Source organism: Heterodontus francisci, chromosome 20, assembly GCF_036365525.1.
Source record: "Heterodontus francisci isolate sHetFra1 chromosome 20, sHetFra1.hap1, whole genome shotgun sequence".
NCBI classification, from domain to species: Eukaryota; Metazoa; Chordata; class Chondrichthyes; order Heterodontiformes; family Heterodontidae; genus Heterodontus; species Heterodontus francisci.
In genome coordinates, this window is record NC_090390.1 from 31,155,469 (window position 1) to 31,181,636 (window position 26,168).

Here is a 26,168-nt window from a genome sequence, read left to right on the forward strand (position 1 = left end):
AAGGAACTACATATTCAATCAAAACATACCGTTTTTTGAATTGCAGTGTTTTGCTCTTAGGTGTTTTGCATTCAATATGGAAATAACGAAACAGAATCATTTCTTAATCTATGCATGTTTTAAATAATGATTAACCTCAAACTTAAGTAATATTTTGAAAGATGAGCTCATTAGATATGAATCGGCAACAATTTTACATGGAGTTGATGTGCTGATTAAAGAAAATCCTCCTGTGGCACAAAAACTTGCCCCAGGATCTTACCCAACCACCACCACCCACTATCTCCCCCTGCCTGACCCACCCACCTGTTTATTCATTAATCTTCAACGTTTAAAGAAGCTGACCAAAGATTCATCATGGTGGCTCTCACCATGGTCTGCAATCAAGGGAAATATTTTACCAATATCATTTCCTGTTCATTTGCATACCACCATGTGAATTGCCAAATTGCAAAGAGATGCATGTGCCATTATTCAGTGCATGAACGCCATCTTTCAACAAACTTGGTGATCGAGGTTTAGCCTCTTCATTTAAAAACGAGAATCAAGGTGATTTCTGGTGATTCAGTTTGATGCCTTCTTGCATTCCTAGAAATTTACATGAATGTACCTGTAGGGGCTGCAGGAGTTAGAGGGCTAGGAGGACGAGGTTATTTGGCTTATACGGGTGTTGGGCGTGGTTATGCAGGTTACCACGTAAAAGCGGACAAAAGGCAAGAGGAGAAACTTTACGACCTCTTGCCTGGAATGGAGCTCACTCCAACCAACCCAGTGACCCTAAAACCACAAGGAATGAAGCACCCATCTCAGGTAGGAACTTTTATGTGTTGATCCAAAAGGTTTCGAAACTTTGTCTAAGCCAAAATTGTTCAATGAAACTAATGAGGGAACAAAATTTAATTGTGTTTTAATACAGATCTTAGATGATATATGCCAAAAAAATAGCTGGGGACAGCCAGTGTACCAGCTTCACTCTGCAATTGGACCTGACCAAAGACAGCTCTTCATATACAAGATCACCATTCCTGCTCTTGCCAATCAGTACACAAACATGTATGTTATACAATTTCATGTTGTATTAACTTTTTACAGCTTATGCTTCTATAAAAGACCATCTGTTGAGACTATTGACATCAACAGCAGAAAATTATAGGGGTGAACTGAATATGTAGATGGCTTTGAAGTGTAGTCATTATTGTAATGTAGGAAATGCAGCAGTCAATTTGTGCAAAGCAGGGTTCTACAAACAGCAAGGTGAACTTTTTACTCAGCGAGTAGTTCAGATCTGGAAAGCACTGCTTAGGAGTGTGGTGGAGGCAGATGCAATCGTAGATTTTGAAAGGAAATTGGATAATTACGTGAAGAGAAAATATTTGCTGGGCTACGGGGAAAAAGCAGGGGAGTGGGACTAGCTGAGTAGCTCAAACAGAGAGCTGGCACAGACACAAAGGGCCGAATGGCCTCCCTCTGTGCTGTAACCATTCAATGATTCTATGACAAAAATAAGAAAATCTGTCTTTATTGATGTTGGTTGAGGGATATATATTGGCCAGGACATAGTGGAAACTCCCCTATTCATCTTCAAAAAAGGGCAATGGGATCGTTTACATCAGGGTCTTGGCTTTACGTCTCATTTAGGAATAAACCGGTCATTCTCGCATTGGCAGGCTGTGTCTAGTGGGGTACCGCAGGGATCAGTGCTTGGGCCCCAGCTGTTCACAGCTGCAGAAAGGGAGGTCGTCGAGGAGGGTTTGTCTACTGAGTCATTATGGGTGGAAGTCAGAAACAGGAAAGGAGCAGTCACTTTGTTGGGAGTTTTCTATAGACCCCCCAATAGCAACAGAGACAAGGAGGAACAGATTGGGAGGCAGATTTTGGAAAGGTGCAGAAGTAACAGGGTTGTTGTCATGGGTGACTTCAACTTCCCTAATATTGATTGGAACCTCCTTAGTGCAAATAGTTTGGATGGAGCAGTTTTTGTCAGGTGTGTCCAGGAAGGTTTCCTGACTCAATGTATAGATAGGCCGACTAGAGGGGAGGCTATGTTGGACTTGGTGCTTGGCAACGAACCAGGCCAGGAGGCAGATCTCTCGGTGGGAGAGCATTTCGGTGATAGTGATCACAACTTCCTGACCTTTACTATAGTCATGGAGAGGGACAGGAGCAGACGAGGTGGGAAAATATTTAATTGGGGGAGGAGGAATTACAATGCTATTAGGCAGGAACTGGGGAGCATAAATTGGGAACAGATGTTCTCAGGGAAATGCACGACAGAAATGTGGAGGTTGTTTAGGGAGCACTTGCTGCGACTGCTGGATAGGTTTGTCCCGATGAGGCAAGGAAGAGATGGTAGGGTGAAGGAACCTTGGATGACAAGAGATGTGGAACAGCTAGTCAAGAGGAAGAAGGAAGCTTACTTAAGGTTGAGGAAGCAAGGATCAGACAGGGCTCTAGAGGGTTACAAGGTAGCCAGGAAGGAACTGAAGAATGGACTTAGGAGAGCTAGAAGGGGACATGAAAAAGTCTTGGCGGGTAGGATTAAGGAAAATCTCAAGGCGTTCTACACTTATGTGAGGAACAAGAGGATGGCCAGAGTGAGGGTAGGGCTGATCAGGGATAGTGGAGGGAACTTATGCCTGGAGTCGGAGGAGGTAGGGGAGGTCCTAAATGAATACTTTGCTTCTGTATTCACTAGTGAGAGGGACCTGGTCGTTTGTGAGGACAGCGTGGAACAGGCTGATATGCTCGAACAGGTTGAGGTTAAAAGGGAGGATGTGCTGGAAATTTTGAATGATATGAGGACAGATAAGTCCCCGGGGCCAGACGGGATATTTTTTTTTTTTTTAGATTAGAGATACAGCACTGAAACAGGCCCTTCGGCCCACCGAGTCTGTGCCGAACATCAACCACCCATTTATACTAATCCTACACTAATCCCATATTCCTACCAAACATCCCCACCTGTCCCTATATTTCCCTGCCACCTACCTATACTAGTGACAATTTATAATGGCCAATTTACCTATCAACCTGCAAGTCTTTTGGCTTGTGGGAGGAAACCGGAGCACCCGGAGAAAACCCACGCAGACACAGGGAGAACTTGCAAACTCCACACAGGCAGTACCCGGAATCGAACCCAGGTCCCTGGAGCTGTGAGGCTGCGGTGCTAACCACTGCGCCACTGAGGGATATACTCAAGGATATTACGGGAAGCAAGGGAAGAGATTGCTGCGCCTTTGGCGATGATCTTTGTGTCCTCACTGTCCACTAGAGTAGTACCGGATGATTGGAGGGTGGCAAATGTTGTTCCCTTGTTCAAGAAAGGGAATAGGGATAACCCTGGGAATTATAGACCAGTCAGTCTTACGTCGGTAGTGGGCAAATTATTCGAGAGGATTCTGAGAGACAGGATTTATGATTAATTGGAAAAGCATAGTTTGATTAGAGACAGTCAGCGTGGCTTTGTGAGGGGCAGGTCATGCCTCACCAGCCTTATTGAATTCTTTGAAGATGTGACAAAACACATTGATGAAGGAAGAGCAGTGGATGTGGTGTATATGAATTTTAGCAAGGCGTTTGATAAGGTTCCCCATGGTAGGCTCATTCAGAAAGTGAGGAGGCATGGGATACAGGGAAAGTTGGCTGTCTGGATACAAAATTGGCTGGCCCATAGAAGACAGAGGGTGGTAGTCGATGGAAAGTATTCAGCATGGAGCTCGGTGACCAGTGGTGTTCCACAAGGATCTGTTCTGGGACCTCTGCTCTTTATGATTTTTATAAATGACTTGGATGAGGAAGTGGAAGGCTGGGTTAGCAAGTTTGCCGATGACACGAAGGTTGCTGGAGTTGTGGATAGTGTGGAAGGCTGTTGTAGGTTGCAACGGGACATTGACAGGATGCAGAGCTGGGCTGAGAAGTGGCAGATGGAGTTCAACCTGGAAAAGTGTGAAGTGATTCATTTTGGAAGGTTGAATTTGAATGCAGAATACAGGCTTAAAGACAGGATTCTTGGCAGTGTGGAGGAACAGAGAGATCTTGGGGTCCATGTCCATAGATCGCTCAAAGTTGCCACCCAAGTTGATAGGGTTGTTAAGAAGGCGTATGGTGTGTTGGCTTTCATTAACAGGGGGATTGAGTTTAAGAGCCGCGAGGTTATGCTGCAGCTCTATAAGGCCCTGGTTCGACCACACTTGGAATATTGTGTTCAGTTCTGGTCGCCTCATTATAGGAAGGATGTGGAAGCTTTAGAGAGGGTGCAGAGGAGATTTACCAGGATGCTGCCTGGACTGGAGGGCATGTCTTACGAAGAAAGATTGAGGGAGCTAGGGCTTTTCTCATTGGAGCGAAGAAGGATGAGAGGTGACTTGATAGAAGGGTACAAGATGATGAGAGGCATAGATAGAGTGGATAGCCAGAGACTTTTTCCCAGGGTGGAAAGGACTATCACCAGGGGGCATAATTTTAAGGTGATTGGAGGAAGGTTTCAGGGAGATGTCAGAGGTAGGTTCTTTACACAGAGAGTGGTGGGTGCGTGGAATGCGCTGCCAGCGGTGGTAGTAGAAGCAGATACATTAGGGACATTTAAGCGACTCTTGGATAGGTACATGGATGATAGTAGAATGAAGGGTAGGCAGTTAGTTTGATCTTAGAGTAGGTTAAAGGTTCGGCACAACATCGTGGGCCGAAGGGCCTGTACTGTGCTGTACTGTTCTATGTTCTATGTTCTATATATATCAATGATTTGGATGTCGGGATCAAATATAATATTTCCAAGTTCACAGATGTCACAAAAATAGGTGGGAATGTGTGTTGGGAGGAAGATGCAAAGCAGCTTCAAGGGGATTTGGACAGACTTAGCGATGGGCAAGAATGTGGCAGATGGAATATAATGTGGATAAATGTGAGGTTATCCACTTTGGTAGGAGGAATAGATGGGCAGAGTGTTTTTTAAATGGTAGAGATTAGAAAGTGTAGTTGTACAAAGGGACCTGGGTGCCCTCATTAATAAATCACTGAAAGCTAACATGCAGGTGCAGCAAGCAATTAAGAAGGCTAATGGTATGTTAGCCTTTATCGCAAGAGGTTTTGAGTACAGGAGTAGTGAAGTCTTGCTTCAATTGTATAGAATCTTGGTTGGACTGCACCTGGAGTACTGTGTGCAGTTTTAGTCCCCATACCTTAGGAAGGATATTATTGCCATAGAAGGAGTGCAACGAAGATTTACCAGACTTGTTCCTGGGATGGCGGGACTGTCCTATGAAGAGAGATTGGAGAAACTGGGCCGATGAGAGGTAATCTCATTGAAATCTACAAAATACATAAAGGGTAAATGCAGGTAAGATGTTTCACCTGCTTGGGGAGTTTAGAACCAGGGGACACAATTTCAAAATAAGGGGGAAGCCACTTAGGACCAAGATGAGGAGAAATTTCTTTACTCAGAGGGTTATTAATCTTTGGAATTCTCTACCCCAGAGGGCTGTGGAAGCACAGTCATTGAGTATATTTAAAGTAGAGATTGACACATTTCTAAATACAAATTATATAAGGGGATATGAGGATAGTGTGGGAAAAAGGCTTTAAAGTGGAAGATCAGCCATGATCGTATTGAATGGCAGGGAAGGCTCGATGGGCTGAATGGCCTACTCCTGTTCCTACGTTCCTACGTTCCCATCCAAAGGACGGCACCTCTGATGGTACAGCACTCCCTCAGTACTGCACTGGAATGTCAGCCTAGATAATGTGTTCAATTCTCTGGACTGGGACTTAAACCCATACCATTTTGACTCAGAGGTGAGAGAGCTACTGACTGAGCCTGGCTGACACCAAAGTTGGTAGGCCTCAAGTACAAAGTTTCACCTAGCTCTGTGCTGCATGCAGTGTAACTCCAGTGCAGTGCTAGATCACAGGAGGTCCAGTGGACCTTCTGAAGACTTCTAAAATTAATATTTCCAATCATGCGATCAGAGGATAAACATGCATGAGGAAGTCCATTTGGCTCATCCATGGTCTGCCATTAAACATTGTCCTTTGTCTCTCAAATAAATACTGATATCCTAAATGTTCTGTCGTGCATGAGCGATAATGAAATCACGTGATGTCAATCTAAGTTGAAATACTATTTTTGATATTGTTGGATTTGAGGTCTATTTGCACAACGGAGAATTCATTTCATTTTTTTACGTCTGGGCATGGACAGAACGGCTGTGTCTGATCGAGATGCTAACAAAAATTCTTTTGCCTCTGGTATTCAAGAAAGATCGGTTTCAAAAATTCAAAAGCTAATTATGGTTTGTACTGAACACTTAACAGAACAAAAACAATTAAATCCTTCAGGCTTCTCATCTCCCAACATTCTTAATAGCTTCACTACTGCTATCTTAATATGAAAGCTGTGAGTGCAAAGTAAATCGTAGGCATCTTCAAAGGGGCATCTCAGGCAGAAGAGATGATGCAGAAGGCAGATTTACTTTTAGTCTTTTCATCCTTCTTTAAACAATCCTCAAGCATCACTTAATAAGCTTTTTTTGAATTTTCTTGCATCATTTCCATTCAATTCACAATCAACAGGCACTTTAAAGAACACTTAAGGAAATGCATTGATCTCAAATTAACAGGTTGGCAGAAGCTCCTTTTCTGCTGTAGTAACCTAAGGTGAATAGACTTCTGGATATACATGCAAGTACACATTGTGACAGAGAGCTCAGTGTAAGGTACAGTCAGCAGTATAACTTGAATCTGTTAATTGAGTTTTACTGTCTATAGGAAGTTTCCAACAAGTAATATGACGACACCCTGAAATGTAATTGGGAAATCACAGTTACTAAGTACATGTTTCAGCTTTGGATAATGCCATATATAAAGCTCAAGTGATGCACCTATTGATTATAGCAGCAAACGGGGAGATGTTAGTTGATGTTATTTCCTGCTATATCTTGATATCTTGAGGCAGTAAACATGGGGAAGGTACAAGCAAGACCACGAGAAGACCAAATATAGCTTGAGTGTAGTCTGCTGAACTCTGCAAAACAGAAAATACAACAAACTGTAACAGCTATAATAGATGGAAGAAATAATCGCAGGAGGGAAATGGTCTTAATGGCAGTTCTCAATAAACAACAACCACTTGTCCTCAGGGTTCTTAAATTTTGGATTTTGCAATTGGACTTATTAATAAATAAAACAAAAGAGGCATGTGAAGAGCAAGGTCAACAATAAATGGAACTCGGATAACTGAAGGGCTCCCAGATCCTGAATGAGATTTGGAAAGAGCCTAGCTAATGATTTATTTAGTTTGCAGTGAACTGGTAATTGATAGTGCCAGTGACTAATATTTGATGTAGTTTAATTCTTCCCTTCCCAGCATCCACTTTAGCAGATCACATTCTCCCTCAGGTAAAATTAAGAATTTCCAATAGCGTTGTGAAACCAACAACATTTTTGAAAAGTGCAACAATTTGACAATGTAGACAAACTTGAGGCATCCCTGCAAGATAGGTGAGGGTGAAGGATGGATATGCATTAGTGAAACTTCTGTATCACCTCCAAAAAGAGGCAGATGGAAAAATTAGCACATACTATTCAATCTACTGAATGGATGTCTGAGTTCTGTGTTAAAGAGGTTCTAGTGGAAATAGCCCATCCCTCCTGCTGCTTGAGAATGGTTAAGCCAGGAAAGTCAGACTCCTCTCCTGAATTCTTGTTAGGGGAGTTGGGGTGGGCCTCTAAGGACTCTATTGTAGAGTTGAGAAGAAACCTTACAAAGTGAGAAAAGCAGGAGGTGTAAAACAGCCCAAGTCTTGATTCGATAATAGACTGATAGTGAACCCAGTGGAACCCAGATGGTGAAGCCCAAGGATCACGATTAAATACTGTGAAAGCTTTGGCAATTAATGACCTTGCATGTCAAATACAAGAACATTTTGAACCATAAGTATATGTGGACAAACAAAAAAGTATTTTATTTGTCAACATGTTGCTGACCAATTCATCATTCCGAAGGCCAACGACATTCAAATAGTTTGGAAAGTATCTCCGGCAAAGTTCAGTCAGGCAACCAAGTAAATGTTCAGATCCACCATCACTTATCCCAAGACTGGGCTCAAAGTGTGAGAGCCCAGTTGTGGAGACATTGATTTATGAATAGTTTGTGGCCATAACCCTCAACTTTCAATTTAAAAAAAAGACAAAATTCAGAAAAGGCGATTTGGCCTTGTGAACACATGCTTAACACCTTATCACTCTAATCATAGCATCTAATTTTATTTTAATCTATTGTTTTACCTCTGATACTTTTGTAGACGATTACACTTTCAGAAAAGAAATTTTATTGTGATATTTGTTTGGAATTTACTTTTCACTTATTTAATATCCCTTGATCCTGCATTTTGGATGCACTCCGAAATAATAATCTAAGTTTACCTTATCCATACATTTACTATTTTATAAACTTCAATAGATATCCCTTTTACCCAGCATTTTTAGAGTATAATGATTAAATCCTCTATATTTACGCCCCCATGATGGGCAGGAGGAGGTCAGAGTCAGAAGGTGGAGTTAAACCATGAAGAGCAGGGAATGTATCCCCAACCCGACACATACGTGCCCATTGCCTCTTTTAAGGTGGCATGTAGCACGGTGTGTGGTTGCCCCATCTTGAAGAGATGGGACACTTCATTAACATATTTAAATTGCAAAGTGTAATTGTTTGGAGAATAGAATACATTTACTTTTCCCAAAAGATAGTGAATATATTTGAAAAAGGTAAATCACTCTATATCAGTTGATGCATTGATAAAGGAACTGGATCACTACCCATTGAGAAAGGTGATTCACATGAGACTTATGAAGATAGTATAAAAATCATGGTGGTCGGGAGGAAGAAGTCCGTGATCGAAAGAGCCACTCGAGGAGTATGGAAGGAGAAAAACCCCAGTGAAACTTTACTCAGACCAAGCTTTATTCTGCTGCTGGCCATGAAAAAGAATAAGAGAAAGACAGGCCCTGATATTTCTAGGTCACGGTGGTCAGGTGAGAGGGAGGGATTGTATGGTCGAGACGTGGTGAGGCTTGGAGGCATGGAGCTCCTGCCAAATTTAACATCAGGATCTCATTAGAAATTTCTTCACCATTTCCCACCTGGCAGCTGACCAAATTGGCAAGCTGGCCAGCTGCCAGGCAGGAAAACAAGTGGCAAGGAACAAGAGCTGGGGACCCTTGAGAATGCTCCCTGGCAATTATGATCATGGGGCAGATTAGGGCTAGAGGTATGGGAGAGTCAACTCAGATCATGGAATTGGCCGCATACCAGGGCTAAGTGCAGGGTCTAATCAGATCATGGAAGTTGCAGATTGGGGCTGGTGGGGGAGAGTCATTGTGCGTGTTGGGGGGAGGGGTGTGGGGCGGGGGGAGGCCAGAAGCTTCCTTGAGTCATCTGTCCTCATACCTCCTTATGCGACGTGGCGTCAAATTTTATTTGATAACACTCCTGTGACTTGGGACCTTTTACTACGTTAAAGGTTCTATATAAATGCAAGTTGTTGTTTTGTGTTGCAGAGCTAAGGAAGCACTCCTGTTCCTCTTAGGCCTCTTAAGGAGTGCTATAGAAAGCACTTAGAAACAGAGAAACATAGAAAATAGGAGCAGGAGTAGGCATTTGGCCCTTCGAGCCTGCTCTGCCATTCATTATGATCATGGCTGATCATCCAACTCAGTAGCCTGTTCCCGCTTTCCCCCCATATCCTTTGATTCCTTTAGACCCAAGAGCTATATCTAACTCCTTCTTGAAAACATACAATGTTTTGGCCTCAACTGCTTTTTGTGGTAGCGAATTCCACAGGCTCACCACTCTCTGGGTGAAGAAATTTCTCCTCATCTCAGTCCTGAAAGGTTTACCTGTATCCTTCGACTATGACCCCTGGTTCTGGACTCCCCCACCATCGGGAACATCCTTCCTGCATCTACCCTGTCAAGTCCTGTTATAATTTTATAGGTTTCTATGAGATCCCCCCTCACTCTTCTGAACTCCAGCGAATATAATCCTAACCGACTCAATCTCTCCTCATACGTCAGTCCCGCCATCCCAGGAATCAGTCTGGTAAACCTTCGCTGCACTCCCTCTATAGCAAGAACATCCTTCCTCAGATAAGGAGACCAAAACTGCACACAATATTCCAGGTGTGGCCTCACCAAGGCCCTGTATACTTGCAGCAAGACATCCCTGCTCTTGTACTCGAATCATCTCACTATGAAGGCCAACATACCATTGCCTTTTTTACCGTCTGTTGCACCTGCATGCTTACCTTCAGCGACTGGTGTAGCAGAACACCCAGGTCTCGTTGCATATTCCCCTCTCTCAGTTTATAGCCATTCAGATAATAATCTGCCTTCCTGTTTTTGCTACCAAAGTGGATAACCTCACATTTATCTACATTATACTGCACCCGACGGTTCTCTGCATCCTCTTCACAACTCACCCTCCCACCCAGTTTTGTATCATCTGCAAATTTGGAGATATTACATTTAGTTCCCTCATCTAAATCATTAATGTATATTGTGAATACCCCACTAGACACTGCCTGCCATTCGGAAAAAGACCCATTTATCCCCACTCTTTGTTTCCTGTCTGCCAACCAATTTTCTATCCATCGCAATACACTACTCCCAATCCCATGCACTTTAATTTTACATGCTAATCTCTTATGTGGGACTTTGTCGAAAGCCTTCTGAAAGTCCAAATAAACCACATCCACTGGCTCCCCCTCACCAACTCTACTTGTTACATCCTCGAAGAATTCTAGTAGATTTGTCAAGCATGATTTCCCTTTTGTAAATCCATGCTGACTCTACCCGATTCTACCACTGTTCTCCAAGTGCTCTGCTATAAAATCTTTGATAATGGACTCAAGAATTTTCCCCAGTACCGACGTCAGGCTGAGTAGTCTATAATTCCCTGCTTTCTCTCTACCTCCCTTTTTAAATAGTGGGGTTACATTAGCTACCCTCCAATCTGTAGGAACTGTTCCAGAGTCTATAGAATCTTGGAAGATGATCACCAATGCATCCACTATTTCTAGGGCCACTTCCTTAAGTACTCTGGGATGCATACCATCAGGCCCTGGAGATTTATCGGCCTTCAATCCCATCAATTTCCCCAACACTATTTCTCTACTAATACTGATTTCTTTCAGTTCCTCTCTCTCACTAAGCCCTGTGTTCCCCAACATTTCTGTTATGATATTTGTGTCCCTCTTTGTGAAGACAGAACCAAAGTATGCATTTAGTTGGTCAGCCATTTCTTTGTTCCCCATAATAAATTCCCCTGTTTCTGACTGTAAGGGACCTACATTTGTCTTCACAAATCTTTTTCTCTTCACATACCTATAGAAACTTTTACAGTCAGTTTTTATGTTCCCTGCAAGCTTGCTCTCGTACTCGATTTTCCCCTTCTTAATCAATCCCTTTGGTCCTCCTTTGCTGAATTCTAAACTGCTCCCAATCCTCAGGTCTGTTGCTTTTCCTGGCAAATTTATATGCCTCTTCCTTGGATCTAATGCACTTTCTAATTTCCCTTGTAAGCCATGGTTTGGCTACCTTTCCCGTTTTACTTTTGTGCCAGACAGGGATAAACAATTGTTGCAGTTCATCCATGCGCTCTTTGAATGTTTGCCATTGCCTATCCACCGTCATCCCTTTAAGTAACGTTTCCCAATCCGTCATGGTCAACTCGCGCCTCATACCTTCGTAGTTTCCTTTACTGAGATTCAGGACCCTAGTCTTAGAATCAACTATGTCACTCTCCATCTTGATGAAGAGCTACTGGAACCAACAGCTTCCACCTCCATTTCACTGCCGGGTTATTCTACCTGGTTTACTTTAGGTTACCTGCTCCACAGGGCAAGCAGATCAGAAGAGTGCCTAGTGTGCCTGCCATCCACAGGGTATGGGAGGTAGTGGATCATTGGACAGAATTCTCCAACAGCTTGGCCTTGTTCCAATCTGCAGTCTGAGCCTGTGTAATCCTTGAGTACCGAGGCATAGTCATTTCAGCCTCACTAGATTCCTTCTGTGAGCACTGCCTGTGGTTTTTGGTTTGATTGCTCCAGATTTTGAGATAATATTTTAGTTACTTAGTTTGATTTATTTAAAATCAGTTTGGGTGGGACATTGTGCTGAAATTCCAGTCATAATGCTCTTTTAAGGTAGGTACTTGATGCCTGCCAAGGGATTGGGTTTAACCTGATCCTTCCAGCCTATCTTCAAATAGGACCCTTTGATATACAAACATCTGTGTTGATTCCTGATCCTATCTATGCACCCCTGTTACACTGGTTTCAGGCCAGTTGCTCTTCGCTGTATCCATTGCAACCCCAGAATTCATCTTTGTAGCGTGGCTACACATCAGGATGTGGCTGACTATTCCAACATGCAGTGTGCTCTGAACTGAGTTGTGAGACCAGTTCCTAGATTCAGCATGCCCTGAATAGAAAAAAACTGGTATTAGTAAAAGTGACCATGAAGCTGTTGGATTGTCATAAAAACCCAACTGTTTCACTAGCTAATCAGTTGCATCAAAACCACTCGCAGCAATTCAAGATGGCAGCCCACCACCCACCTTCTCAGGGCACCCAGGGATGGGCAATAAATGCTAGCCTTGCCAGTGATGCCCACATCCTGAGAATACATTTTTAAAAAGCCTGCCATGTGCATTATATTTATCTATCCGTGCATCATCTATAGGACAGTCATTGTGGTTTGGGGTGGCTCCAATATGCAGGGTGTTCTGATCTCATGATGTGCCTTGGGAACAGTATATTTTCCATGAACTGCACCAAGCCAACACAGTATTACTCCATCCCTAAATCAAGACAGGACTTGGTGCAGGTTGAATGGAGCAAGAATCATCCAACAGCTCAGATTTCTACATCAAATGTACACCACTATAACCTAGAAAGTACTGTTGACAATAATTAGATGAACATTTAGCATATCCATGAGAGAACGCTTTATCTAGGTATTTTAGTGGAGGTGTCAAATCATTTCAATATAAAGTTAATGCCCGTGTTAAAATAGCAGACGAAGAAATATATGAATACATTAATTGCTTCATCCTGGTAAGATCAGCAACCGTAAACTTTAGACTTGAATGCCTAAATTTGTCACAGAAATCCGGATATAGGGCTCAGTGCCTTGATACGTCAGAAAGTTCGTATTCCACATCATGTATTGTGTTCAGCCTAGCACAGAAATAGAAGAATAAGTGACATTCAGAAGCTGGATTAACTGTAAGCCTGAAGTGACAGTGCTATGGGTGAGCCAGGGGTTTTAAGGGCTTCCTGAATCAGTGACCTAACAATAGTCTAATTCTAGTCACATGGAATATTTTAGTGGAGTGATCATAAAGCAAACTGTATAAAACATGAAACAATTGAACTGAGTTTATCATAAGATTACATAAGTCAACATGGAGATCACCTCACATAAATCGTAGATACTAGCTGACTATCAGGGCCAGTGTAGTCTCCTAGACTAGTTTTGATTATGGAAGGAGTTAGGAGAGGAATTTCCAAGACTTTGTTTTATTCGCTCCTGGGATGTGGGTGTTGCAGGCTTGGCCAGCATTTATTGCCCATCCCTAATTGACCTTGAGAAGGTGGTGTTGAGCTGCCTTCTTGAACTGCTGCAGTCCTTCTGGTGTAGATACACCCACAGTACTGTTAGGAAGGGAGTTCCAGGATTTTGACCCAGCGACAGTGAAGGAACGGCGATATAGTTCCAAGTCAGGATGGTGTGTGGCTTGAGGGGAACTTGCAGGTGGTGGTGTTCCGATGCATCTGCAGCCCTTGTCCTTCTAGGTGGTAGAGGTCGCTGATTTAGAAGGTGCTGTCTAAGGAGCCTTGGTGCGTTGCTGCAGTGCATCTTGTAGATGGCGCACACTGCTGCCGGTGGTGGAGGGAGTGAATGTTTGTAGATGGGGTGCCAATCAAACTGGCTGCTTTGTCCTGGATGGTGTCGAGCTTTTTGAGTGTTGTTGGAGCTGTACCCATCCAGGCAAGTGGAGAGTATTCCATCACACTCCTGACTTGTGCCTTGTAGATGGTAGACAGGCTTTGGGGAGTCAGGAAGTGAGTTACTCGCCACAGGATTCCTAACTTCTGACCTGTTCTTGTAGCCATGGTATTTATATGGCTACTCCAGTTCAGTTTCTGGACAATGGTAACCCCCAGGATGTTGATGGTGGGGGATTCAGTAATCGCGATGCCATTGAATGTCAAGGGGAGATGGTTAGATTCTCTTTTGTTGGAGATGGTCATTGCCTGGCAATGCCACTTATCAGCCCAAGCCTGGATATTGTCCAGGTCATGCTACATTTCTACGCGGACTGCTTCAGTATCTGAGGAGTCACGAATGATTTGAATACTGTGCAGTCATCAGCGAACAGCCCCACTTCTGACCTTGTGATTGAAGGAAGGTCATTGATGAAGCAGCTGAAGATGGTTGGGCCTTGGACACTACCTTGAGGAAATCCTGTAGTGATGTCCTGGAGCTGAGATGATTGACCTCCAACAACCACAACCATCTTCCTTTGCACTCGGTATGACTCCAACCAGCGGAGAGTTTCCTCCTGATTCCCATTGACTCCAATTTTGCTGGGGTTCCTTGATGCCCTACGCAGTCAAATGTGGCCTTGATGTCAAGGGCAGTCACTCTCACCTGACCTCTGGAATTCAGCTCTTTTGCCCATATTTGAAACAAGGCTGTAATGAGGTCAGGAGCTGAATGGCCCTGGCGGAACCCAAACTGAGTGTCACTGAGCAGGTGATACCAAAGGATCTTTTCCTGTCTGTTATTGTTTCTATGTTCGTATCTCACACAGATTTAAATGTCTCAATGGAGACACAGAGCAGAGAAACTCTGGAAACAAATCCCTTTATCTGGCTTTCCTTCCTTGATCAACAAAAATTCATTTATTAATCATTTCAAATTAGCCTCCTCTCATGCTCGGTCCCCAACTGCCAAGAATGACGCACATTAATTTTGTCATGAGCATTGATTTTAAACTGTTACTGGAGTGAAGAAAGTACTTGTTAAACAGATCAACCGTGGCCAGAAAAAGACATTTGCATATTAGCAGACAGTGATAGGAAGGACAAAGGACCATTCCCTGACAAATTCAACCCACAATGGACCTTGATCACCAGGTATTATGTGTAAGAGGAGAATTCCAGGCCCTGCTATGATACAATCCACAGAGCCAAGATGTGGTCAGACCAGTTAGTCACATGACTAACTGGCTCAGCAACCTGGGGGTTTCTGAATTGTACAAATAATTTGAACTGAGAGTGTCTGTTTGCTCCTGGACTGAGAAGATCTCTCCTGCCTGGTCCCATCTCTTTCCCTCACAAGCCTCTAAATCCACTGAAGGCACATGAACCCCAAGATGGAAAAGTCTCCTACAGTGAACAAGATTTAAGAAGAATACTGGGCCTCAATGAAAAGCAAGATCTACCTACAATCAAGGACTCTACAGTGAGCTCAAAGAACCGTAACAACAACTCTTCAGATAGTGCCTCAAACTTTTCCACTTTATTTTTCTTCTACTGTTTCCTGTCTCTATTTGCATAGAAACATAGAAAATAGGAGCAGGAGTAGGCCATTTGGCCCTTCGGGCCTGCTCTGCCATTCAAAAAAGATCATGACTGACCATCTAATTCAGTACCCTGTTCCCGCTTTCTTCCCATATCCCTTGATCCTTTTGGCATTAAGAAATATATCTATCGCCTTCTTGAATATATTTAACGACTTGGCCTCCACTGCCTTCTGCCGTCGAGAATTCCACAGGTTCACCACCCTCTGAGTGTATCACATATGCATGCTAGCGTGGGCGCGTCATGTAAACGTAGGCGTTAACTTAGCAAATGTAATCACCTCTAAGTCTGCCAAATGATGCTTCACCTCCCGAAGGACGTGGATGAGCTTTCCGGACGTCGATGGTGGGCACTGAGGAAATGGCTTATTACCTGCACCAGATTCCACCCCCCCTCCCCCCCCTTCCACCCCCCCCCCCCACCCCCGTCCCCTTCCCTGCTCCACCCTCTCAGCTCACCCCCTCACAACCCCGTCCCAGCCCGCCCCCCCCCTCGCACCATCTTCACCCCGCACCCCCTTCCCCTGCACCCCCCCCCCACCCCCTCCCTCTACCCCTCCCCCTTGCATCCCCTCCTCCCACCGGCACCATCCTACACCTGTGTAGGGGCCCCAACAACCCCACTGCCTTGTGGGCGTCTCGGGAGAGACCAAGGCTAAGGGAGTAAACCCTAACAGAAAATCCGGAGCGGAACCCCGTAGGCGGTCATGTGTCACCTTTGGCATGTTTCCGGCAGTTCCTGCAGCCATACTGGTGCCAAACGTCGTGTCCTGCACTCCTTTGGACCCCACCAGAAAGGCCGAGAGGGGGGTTTTGACGACTGGGCAACTCTCAACCTCCATAAATTTGCCCAGGCATGCGCCATGGAGAGGTCACTCCATAGTTGCCTCACAGCGACTGAAACAACACGGAAGGCAGCAGTTACGGGTTATAAGTCCAGATAAATTGGCGTAGAAACTGGGCGCCACGGGTTGCCTTTGTCGGTGGGAGAGGTCATTGCACCTCACTGGACAGCTACCGCCCGCCTCAAACCGGGCAGCCCCCGGTCAATAAGGTTCTGTCCCGCCACAGTCTGCCTGCTTCAATGGGTGCTTGGAGCTCAGGGTCATTGCCCGAAAGGTGGACTGATACACCGCACCAAACAACATGAAAAAAGGAAAGAAGGTACCAGCCCTTCGCTTTGCAAGCTGGAACGTCAGAACTATGTGTCCTGGCCTGTCGGAAGACCTTACACAAATCAACGATTCTCGGAAGACCGCCATCATTAACAACGAGCTCAGTAGACTCAATGTGGACATTGCAGCACTTCAGGAGACTCGCCTCCCCGCGAGTGGCTCTCTAGCAGAGCAAGACTACACCTTCTTCTGGCAGGGCAGGGATCCTGAAGAACCAAGACAGCATGGAGTGGGCTTCGCCATCAGAAACTCCTTGCTCAGCATGATAGAGCCTCCCTCAAATGGCTCGGAACGCATACTGTCCATCCGACTGCTCACCACCTCTGGTCCAGTACACCTACTCAGCATCTATGCTCCAACACTCTGTTCCGCACCTGAAGCTAAAGACCAGTTCTATGAACAACTCCATAACATCATTAGCAGCATCCCCAACACCGAACACCTATTCCTGCTGGGGGACTTTAATGCCAGGGTTGGGGCCGACCATGACTCATGGCCCTCCTGCCTTGGGCGCTATGGCGTTGGAAGGATGAATGAGAACGGGCAGAGACTGCTTGAGTTGTGTACCTATCATAACCTCTGCATCACCAACTCGTTCTTTCACACTAAACCCTGTCACCAGGTTTCATGGAGGCACCCAAGATCACGTCGTTGGCACCAGCTAGACCTCATTGTCACAAGGCGAGCCGCCTTAAACAGTGTTCAAATCACACGCAGCTTCCACAGTGCGGACTGCGACACCGACCACTCCCTGGTGTGCAGCAAGGTTAGACTCAGACCAAAGAAGTTGCATCATTCCAAGCAGAAGGGCCACCCGCGCATCAACACGAGCAGAATTTCTCACCCACAGCTGTTACAAAAATTTCTAAATTCACTTGTAACAGCCCTTCAAAACACTCCCACAGGGGATGCTGAGACCAAGTGGGCCCACATCAGAGACGCCATCTATGAGTCAGCTTTGACCACCTACGGCAAAAGTGCGAAGAGAAATGCAGACTGGTTTCAATCTCATAATGAAGAGCTGGAACCTGTCATAGCCGCTAAGCGCATTGCACTTTTGAACTACAAGAAAGCCCCCAGCGATTTAACATCCGCAGCACTTAAAGCAGCCAGAAGTACTGCACAAAGAACAGCTAGGCGTTGCGCAAACGACTACTGGCAACACCTATGCAGTCATATTCAGCTGGCCTCAGACACCGGAAACATCAGAGGAATGTATGATGGCATGAAGAGAGCTCTTGGGCCAACCATCAAGAAGATCACCCCCCTCAAATCTAAATCGGGGGACATAATCACTGACCAACGCAAACAGATGGACCGCTGGGTTGAGCACTACCTAGAACTGTACTCCAGGGAGAATGCTGTCACTGAGACTGCCCTCAATGCAGCCCAGCCTCTACCAGTCATGGATGAGCTGGACATACAGCCAACCAAATCGGAACTCAGTGATGCCATTGATTCCCTAGCCAGCGGAAAAGCCCCTGGGAAGGACAGCATTACCCCTGAAATAATCAAGAGTGCCAAGCCTGCTATACTCTCAGCACTACATGAACTGCTATGCCTGTGCTGGGACGAGGGAGCAGTACCCCAGGACATGCGCGATGCCAACATCATCACCCTCTATAAAAACAAAGGTGACCGCGGTGACTGCAACAACTACCGTGGAATCTCCCTGCTCAGCATAGTGGGGAAAGTCTTTGCTCGAGTCGCTCTGAACAGGCTCCAGAAGCTGGCCGAGCGCGTCTACCCTGAGGCACAGTGTGGCTTTCGTGCAGAGAGATCGACTATTGACATGCTGTTCTCCCTTCGTCAGATACAGGAGAAATGCCGTGAACAACAGATGCCCCTCTACATTGCTTTCATTGATCTCACCAAAGCCTTTGACCTCGTCAGCAGACGTGGTCTCTTCAGACTACTAGAAAAGATCGGATGTCCACCAAAGCTACTAAGTATCATCACCTCATTCCATGACAATATGAAAGGCACAATTCAACATGGTGGCTCCTCATCAGAGCCCTTTCCTATCCTGAGTGGTGTGAAACAGGGCTGTGTTCTCGCACCCACACTTTTTGGGATTTTCTTCTCCCTGCTGCTTTCACATGCGTTCAAATCCTCTGAAGAAGGAATTTTCCTCCACACAAGATCAGGGGGCAGGTTGTTCAACCTTGCCCGTCTAAGAGCGAAGTCCAAAGTACGGAAAGTCCTCATCAGAGAACTCCTCTTTGCTGACGATGCTGCTTTAACATCTCACACTGAAGAATGCCTGCAGAGTCTCATCGACAGGTTTGCGTCTGCCTGCAATGAATTTGGCCTAACCATCAGCCTCAAGAAAACGAACATCATGGGGCAGGATGTCAGAAATGCTCCATCCATCAATATTGGCGACCACGCTCTGGAAGTGGTTCAAGAGTTCACCTACCTAGGCTCAACTATCACCAGTAACCTGTCTCTAGATGCAGAAATCAACAAGCGCATGGGTAAGGCTTCCACTGCTATGTTCAGACTGGCCAAGAGAGTGTGGGAAAATGGCGCACTGACACGGAACACAAAAGTCCGAGTGTATCAGGCCTGTGTCCTCAGTACCTTGCTCTACGGCAGCGAGGCCTGGACAACGTATGCCAGCCAAGAGCGACGTCTCAATTCATTCCATCTTCGCTGCCTTCGGAGAATACTTGGCATCAGGTGGCAGGACTATATCTCCAACCCAGAAGTCCTTGAAGCGGCCAACATCCCCAGCTTATACACACTACTGAGTCAGCGGCGCTTGAGATGGCTTGGCCATGTGAGCCGCATGGAAGATGGCAGGATCCCCAAAGACACATTGTACAGCGAGCTCGCCACTGGTAGCAGACCCACCGGCCGTCCATGTCTCCGTTATAAAGACGTCTGCAAACGCGACATGAAATCGTGTGACATTGATCACAAGTCGTGGGAGTCAGTTGCCAGCATTCGCCAGAGCTGGCGGGCAGCCATAAAGACAGGGCTAAATTGTGGCGAGTCGAAGAGACTTAGTAGTTGGCAGGAAAAAAGACAGAGGCGCAAGGGGAGAGCCAACTGTGCAACAGCCCCAACAAACAAATTTCTCTGCAGCACCTGTGGAAGAGCCTGTCACTCCAGAATTGGCCTTTATAGCCACTCCAGGCGCTGCTTCACAAACCACTGACCACCTCCAGGCGCGTATCCATTGTCTCTCGAGATAAGGAGGCCCAAAAGAAACTGAATTAAAGTTTAAGTTTAATAAATTTCAACTTTTCTTCAGCCTGTTTGTACTGGTTTCTTTGCCTTATAATTGGAAAGCAGTGAACAAGGATTCACCAAGGGGGAGCTAAAAACACAGTGTTTAAAATTAAACCCTGTTACGGTAAGACCAGGTGAAGGCTGAAAGGGATCCCTAGACCCCTTTCTCACCTGGTCATAACACTCCCAAGGAACAAACTTGCACCTTGAACAAAGATTAATATATTTTTATGCACTGCCTGATTCTCCCTTGTTTTATTATGCTCACATCTGTCATATGCCCCATTGTTTCTGTTTCATCCTACTCTCTAACTCTTTCATCATCTAGGGAGCTCTGGCTTTGGTTTCCCTTCCTTTTGTCCTTGTGGGAATGTATCTTGACGTTACCTAAACCATCTTCTCTTTAAAGACTGCCCATTGCTCCATTATATTTCCGTCTGCCAGTCTTTGACTCCAGTTTACCTACGCCAGATCCCTCCCCAATTAAATATGAGATAGTCATTAATAAATCCAATAAGGAATTCAAAAGAAACCTCTTTACCCAGAAAGTGGCTAGGATATGGAATTTGCTACCACAAGGAGTAGTTGAGGTGAATAGTAGAGGTGAAGCTAGCTAAGTATATGAGGGAGAAAGGAATAGAAGGATACACTCATATGGGTAGTTGAAGAGAGGGGGGAAGAGGCTCGTGTGGAACATAAACACTGATATGGACCTGTTAGCCTGTTTCTGTGCTGTAAATTCCATGCATGTAACACAATTGCTGTATATTAGTAAAACATGACTCTCAACTTACACAATTATAAATGGTGCATTTGCCTGATGTAAAGGATTGCATTAGATGATCGTACTGAGAAATAAGCAGAATATTTGTTTTCTCGCAGCCAACCATTCACACCACCCAAACTGTGCACGGCTGTGGAGGAAGCTAAAAGTTATGCGGCAGAGCATGTACTTCAAATTCTAGGTCTTCAGAGTGAGGGTGCCGAGCTACCTGCAGCTGCAGCTTTCACAGGTATGTGAAGGTCCGTACTGAAACCATCTTCTGCAACTTGCAATGAATTACATGGTTACAAAATCTTCCTTGCAGTATTGCAACAAGAACCATTTTATAGTTGTAAAATCATTGATACATCATTTACAAGTCCATTTTGCTGTTATAAGGATAGTGTGTTTTGTGCTTATAAAGGCGAAGGGTTTCAATCTGAGGAAATTGAGCCATTTTGCCTCTTGAATTCCAATACAGCATAGCCAGATAAAGAGCAATTCTCCATGTTCTCTTAGACTGTGCCTTATCCACAAAGGATACATACTCTCTGCTTTACCATCTAACAACTTGACCCAACCTTAAATATGGGAAAATCTGGTCTTGAATTGGAAACTTTAGGTTGAAAAAGCCAACTAATTAAGATCTCACTGGATGGTTCATACCTCAAGCAAAGCTTCATTATTCACCATTTAATATATTAGAGTCAGGGCTGCTGAGGAGCCTGAATTTTCACTCACCAGGGAACATTTGTGGGGCACAGGCTCTTCCTCACAGCTAGTCTGACAACCAGTGGAAAATTTCAGCAAAGCTTTGGAAATCTGTCTTTGCTGCTACAATTCCAGCTACAGGCATCACTGTAGCTGGAATCAATGTGATAGAGGAGCAGTATAAGGAATGATAGTGAAAATGCAACTGTGCTGTCACTTTTTGTAAATGGACAGACATCACCCAACCTGAATTTGACCAAGTATAGTTCTTCGTAATACATTGGGTCCAGTCTTAAATTTAGTTCTTCCTGGACTCCATGGTTATAAATGGAGAGGCGGAGAGACCCCTTTAATAAAGTGAAAATTAAGCTTCAATGTTTAAAAAAAATGTTGGGCGTACATCAAGTTCTGAAAAGAAAAATAAACTCTGGCTGGCAACCTGGGTTGGGTTCATGAATTTACAGTTTTAGCTGCATTGCAGAAGAGTGGACAGCCACAGCTACACTTCGAAGCAGCTGAAAAAAGTTAGACATAGAGATACACCGAACTTACAAAACAGAAACAAGCCATTCGGCTCAAACAGTGATGGTGTTTACCCTCCTGGTGAGCAAAGAATTCTAATAACATTTAATCACCCTCTTCCCAGCTCCATTCAACCCCTTTTTCCTTCATCTGCCTATCCAATCTAATTTTGAATATTGGCAGAGTTTCTGAAGTTGTTTAACTCTCCCCGGAGCCCCGTGAGATTTGGAACAACATTGGTAGTGATCTGGGACCAAGTCATCACCTGCTGCCTCATGCTGTTAACAATTTATGGTCTTCAGCCCCTGTTTAAAATAACAGAAAAGAGTGCTTAGAGAGAAAAATAAAATGCATATTCAAAGAGAAAATGTTACAAATGCTCAGCAGGTCAGGCAGCATCTGTGGTGAGAAAAACAGAATTAACGAGCCAAAAAGGCGGGGTTACCCCGCCTCAGCCTTTTCATGCTACCCGCCGCCAACCCCCCCACGCCCCCCCCCCCCCACCCTGGAGCAATCCTCCGTTGTTTTCAAGCCTAAGTGTCCTGCGCCAGGATCCCCTTCCCTTTAAAGATGGGGATCCCACCTCCAAGAGCTGCCGGCCAATTACAAGGACTGCAGAGGCCTTGGACCCAGGCCCAGCACTGGAACCCTGAACCTCAGGTAAGTGAGGCCGGGTCGCTGGGGTCAGTCCAGTAGGCCCTGCCGAAGGGGGATGGGGAGTGGTCGTAAAGTCCAGGGGGAGGGGGGGCCATGGAGCTGTAGGTTTTGCTGGTGGGGGTCCTTCATAGTCCACTCATTGCCCATGAAGGAGGGACCCCCCTGCATCCCACAAGCCTGCAAGGAGGGTGCCTCATTTTACAAGGCAGCAACCTGGCATCGTGGAAGCACCCTTTGTTGCTGGCTGGATCCCAGCGGCAGCTGGAAGAGGCCCTTAAGAGGCTGTTAGTTGGCCACTTAAGGGCCTCAATTGGCCTCTGGGTGGGTAGGCCATCGTTGGCCTATCCCACCCTCATTAAAATCAATTGGCGACTGGGATTCTCTGGGCCCCCCTCCCACCTCCGACCCTGCCTCAGGATGCCCATAAAAACCAGCCCAATATTTCAGGTCAATGAAAGGTCTTCGTTAACTTTATTTCTCTCTCCACTGATGCTGCCTGACATGGAGTATTTCCAGCATTTTCTGTTTTTATTTCAGATTTCCAACATCCACTGTATTTTGCTTTTGGATTGATATTTTCAAGGTCTTATCACTTGTCATTATACCACACAAGCCACACTTTACCTAACTGAGAAATGAGCCTGGCTATTATCATAGTAAACCTGGCTTGTCGGATATTATTAAATGGGAATATTTATTGGGTGTTCATTTTGAAAATGTGCCCCGCTGTGAGGAATGATACAGTCAGCGTTTGGCCTGTATTAAAGACACTCTATATAACTCAGGAGCACCCAAAAATTCTGGAAGTGATTGCGAATGCTCAGAAATTCACCAGTTGTCTCCAGGATCTTGAATAAACTTTTGCGATTCACAATTGTCTTCAAAAGCACACACGGCTAATGATTGAATTTGATGTTGGAAAGAAAGGGAGCTGACTTTAGTAGAATACAAAAGCAAATTTGCAAAAGGTGTGACGGGATCTTACCCTGGGTGACTGCTGTCAATCTGTCCCACAAGGATGAGACAGACATATTTTTCATGAGCAGTAAGGATTTTACCATTGGATTTCTACAATTAAAGCTTGTTGCAATGAGCCAACTCGATAAGAGCACTCTAATATAAATTATGTTTTGGGATCATTTGCTCAAGTACATGCTGGCAATGGGGAACCTCATTTGCTGCAGGCTCATATCAGGAGTCAGGGGCCTGCAATTATGTATGGTGGAATGGCATAAAGTTCACTGCCGCCTACATGTACTTGGAAACTTCCCCCATTTTGTGTTCCTGATCACAGAACTGAAAATCAACTTTTACAACAGAAATACTGTAAAGTCAGGCGTTATTAGGTAATGAGATATAGTATGACCAGTAAAAGGAAGCAAAGGTTGAGCCTGAGACACTGGTCACTAGGCCAAAAACAAACAATAACAAAAATTTGAACACAACTAACGTTTCATTTACTATCACCAGCTTGTAACCAGGCACCAAGGGTAATGATTGCTTTGCATCTTCTTTCAGGCAGACCTCTGTCTATGCCTGTCTCCTACTTGGCTTCATCTACTGATCTCCCATTCCCATGTTATGCTACAGGATACACATTAACAGGTGCGGCAGCCACTGTGGCAGCTACGCAACTGAAACAAGCAGTTGCCCTTGGCCAGGACCTAGCTACATATGCAACGTTTGAAGGTTATCCGGCATTTGCAGTGCCTACACGCGGAGACACATACGGCGCATTCTGAGAAGAAAAGGGCAATGATGAGCAGCCTCGCCAACACACTTTAAAGCAACTGTGGGAATGCTGATTTTAAATTAACAGGCAAATATAGAAATAGATTAGTAGAATGTGATTATTCTTAATGATATAATTCCAATAACCACATACAAGGACAAGATTTCAATAATAGCTAGAATCTAATTAGCCTGATCAGCTACTATACAAATATATATCTCTCTCTATATATATACATATATATATATACATTCATACATTAAGGATGTATTTTAAGTTAAGAGAAGTTTTAAAACAAAGTAAGAAAGCTATATGGCCCTTTAATATTTTTTATATATCTCAGGTATAATTTGGCCTTCATGTTTACATTGTACTTCATACTTTTGCCATACAGGATACTCAAATATTCGAGGACTATTAAAGTGTTCGTGTAAGGTGTGTGCAACTACTTTAGGTATACATAGTTAGAAAGTATCCAATTGCATCACCTGCATTTACTGATGGAGTTAATGTTTACTAAATTTCAAGACATTATTTGGGCTGCCATGTGCCAACTATGAACCTCTACCATGGTTTAATTTAATTATAGTGCCACAAAATGGCACTTACATAACCAGATATCATTGAAAACATTTCTATGTGCAGATGCAACACAAGCTACATCTTGCAGGCACAGTTAGCAGGGAGAATAAAAGTTTTTTAAAAAATAGCTTCAAACATACAGCTGCTATATACCAATATCCAAGTAGATTAGAGACTAAAGTTGAGTTTTTTTCAGTATTTAGCACCTCACCATTTTAATAATAGTTAATTCCCTTTTTCTGAAGCTTTGGCTGCCTTTATTTTTAAGCTTAAAATGGAACAAAACTATGCTTTATTTTACTGTGTCAAAAAAAGCATTGACCTTGTATTTGGGTTTTGTAATGTATTCAGGGAGGTGCCAAAGCAGTAAACAGTGGTAACAGTATTAAACATGCGCCTGGGAGCGTTCAGAACCTATTTTTGTACCAGTCGTCAAAATATCAATGTTTGTACAGAATATAACATTTTCTCTCAGATAATGAAATGTTCATTAAAGAAAATTATCATTCATAGAAGAAACTGTAATCAGGGGAAAATTACTGACTAATAAAATATATGAATAAATTGCTACCACAGAATCATGGGAATACTATTATGTTTTGTTTGTGTAATCATAAGTTCTAAAGCAAGAAATATTGTGAAGCCATAGTGCGTTTCATTGCATTTTAATTTCTCTTTGTCCAATTACCATCACAGTGATGTAAAACATTCATCTCAATTCTTCATCAGTAATGATACTGAAACTTTTCAGAATGTATTCAGCAAGTGTGTCACGAATAATTAAAGACATTTACTTAACTATCAACTGTGTTTCCGATGCATGTTTCAAAAAATGCTTTTTACCTGTTAGGTACAGAGATGATTTCAATCACATGAGCAATCTTCTACAGTGTCAGCTGTAGGTCAATTGGTAGCACTCTCATCTCTGAGGCAGAAGCTGTTGTGCTCAAGTCTTACTCCGGAGACTTGAGCCCATAATTTAGCCTCACACTTTCGTGCAGTACTGAGAGAGTTTTGCAGTGTTGAAGTGCTGTCTTTACAATGAGATGTTAAACTGAGTTCCTGACTGCCCTCTCAGGAAGACATAAAAGATCCCATGGCACTATTTTGAAGAAGAGGGGAGGAGTAGTCCTTAATGTATTTGCC

The 26,168-nt window shown here is 44.2% G+C and overlaps 1 protein-coding gene across 6 annotated transcripts in view; it reads left to right on the forward strand.

Annotated features, from left to right (window-relative positions):
• a1cf (apobec1 complementation factor) overlaps positions 1-25,827 on the forward strand; it is a 58,403-nt gene extending 32,576 nt beyond the window's left edge. The window contains exons 9-12 of one of the 6 annotated variants that reach the window (XM_068052497.1): positions 593-810; positions 917-1,053; positions 20,938-21,068; positions 24,227-25,827. In XM_068052497.1, the coding sequence (XP_067908598.1) occupies positions 593-810; positions 917-1,053; positions 20,938-21,068; positions 24,227-24,450 (710 nt within the window). In that variant the 3' untranslated portion in view covers positions 24,451-25,827. Of the gene's footprint in view, positions 1-592; positions 811-916; positions 1,054-20,937; positions 21,079-24,226 lie in introns of all 6 variants that reach the window. The other 5 variants (XM_068052499.1, XM_068052498.1, XM_068052500.1 and 2 more) reach the window with 5 other exon arrangements.
• The last annotated feature ends 341 nt before the right edge of the window (positions 25,828-26,168 follow it).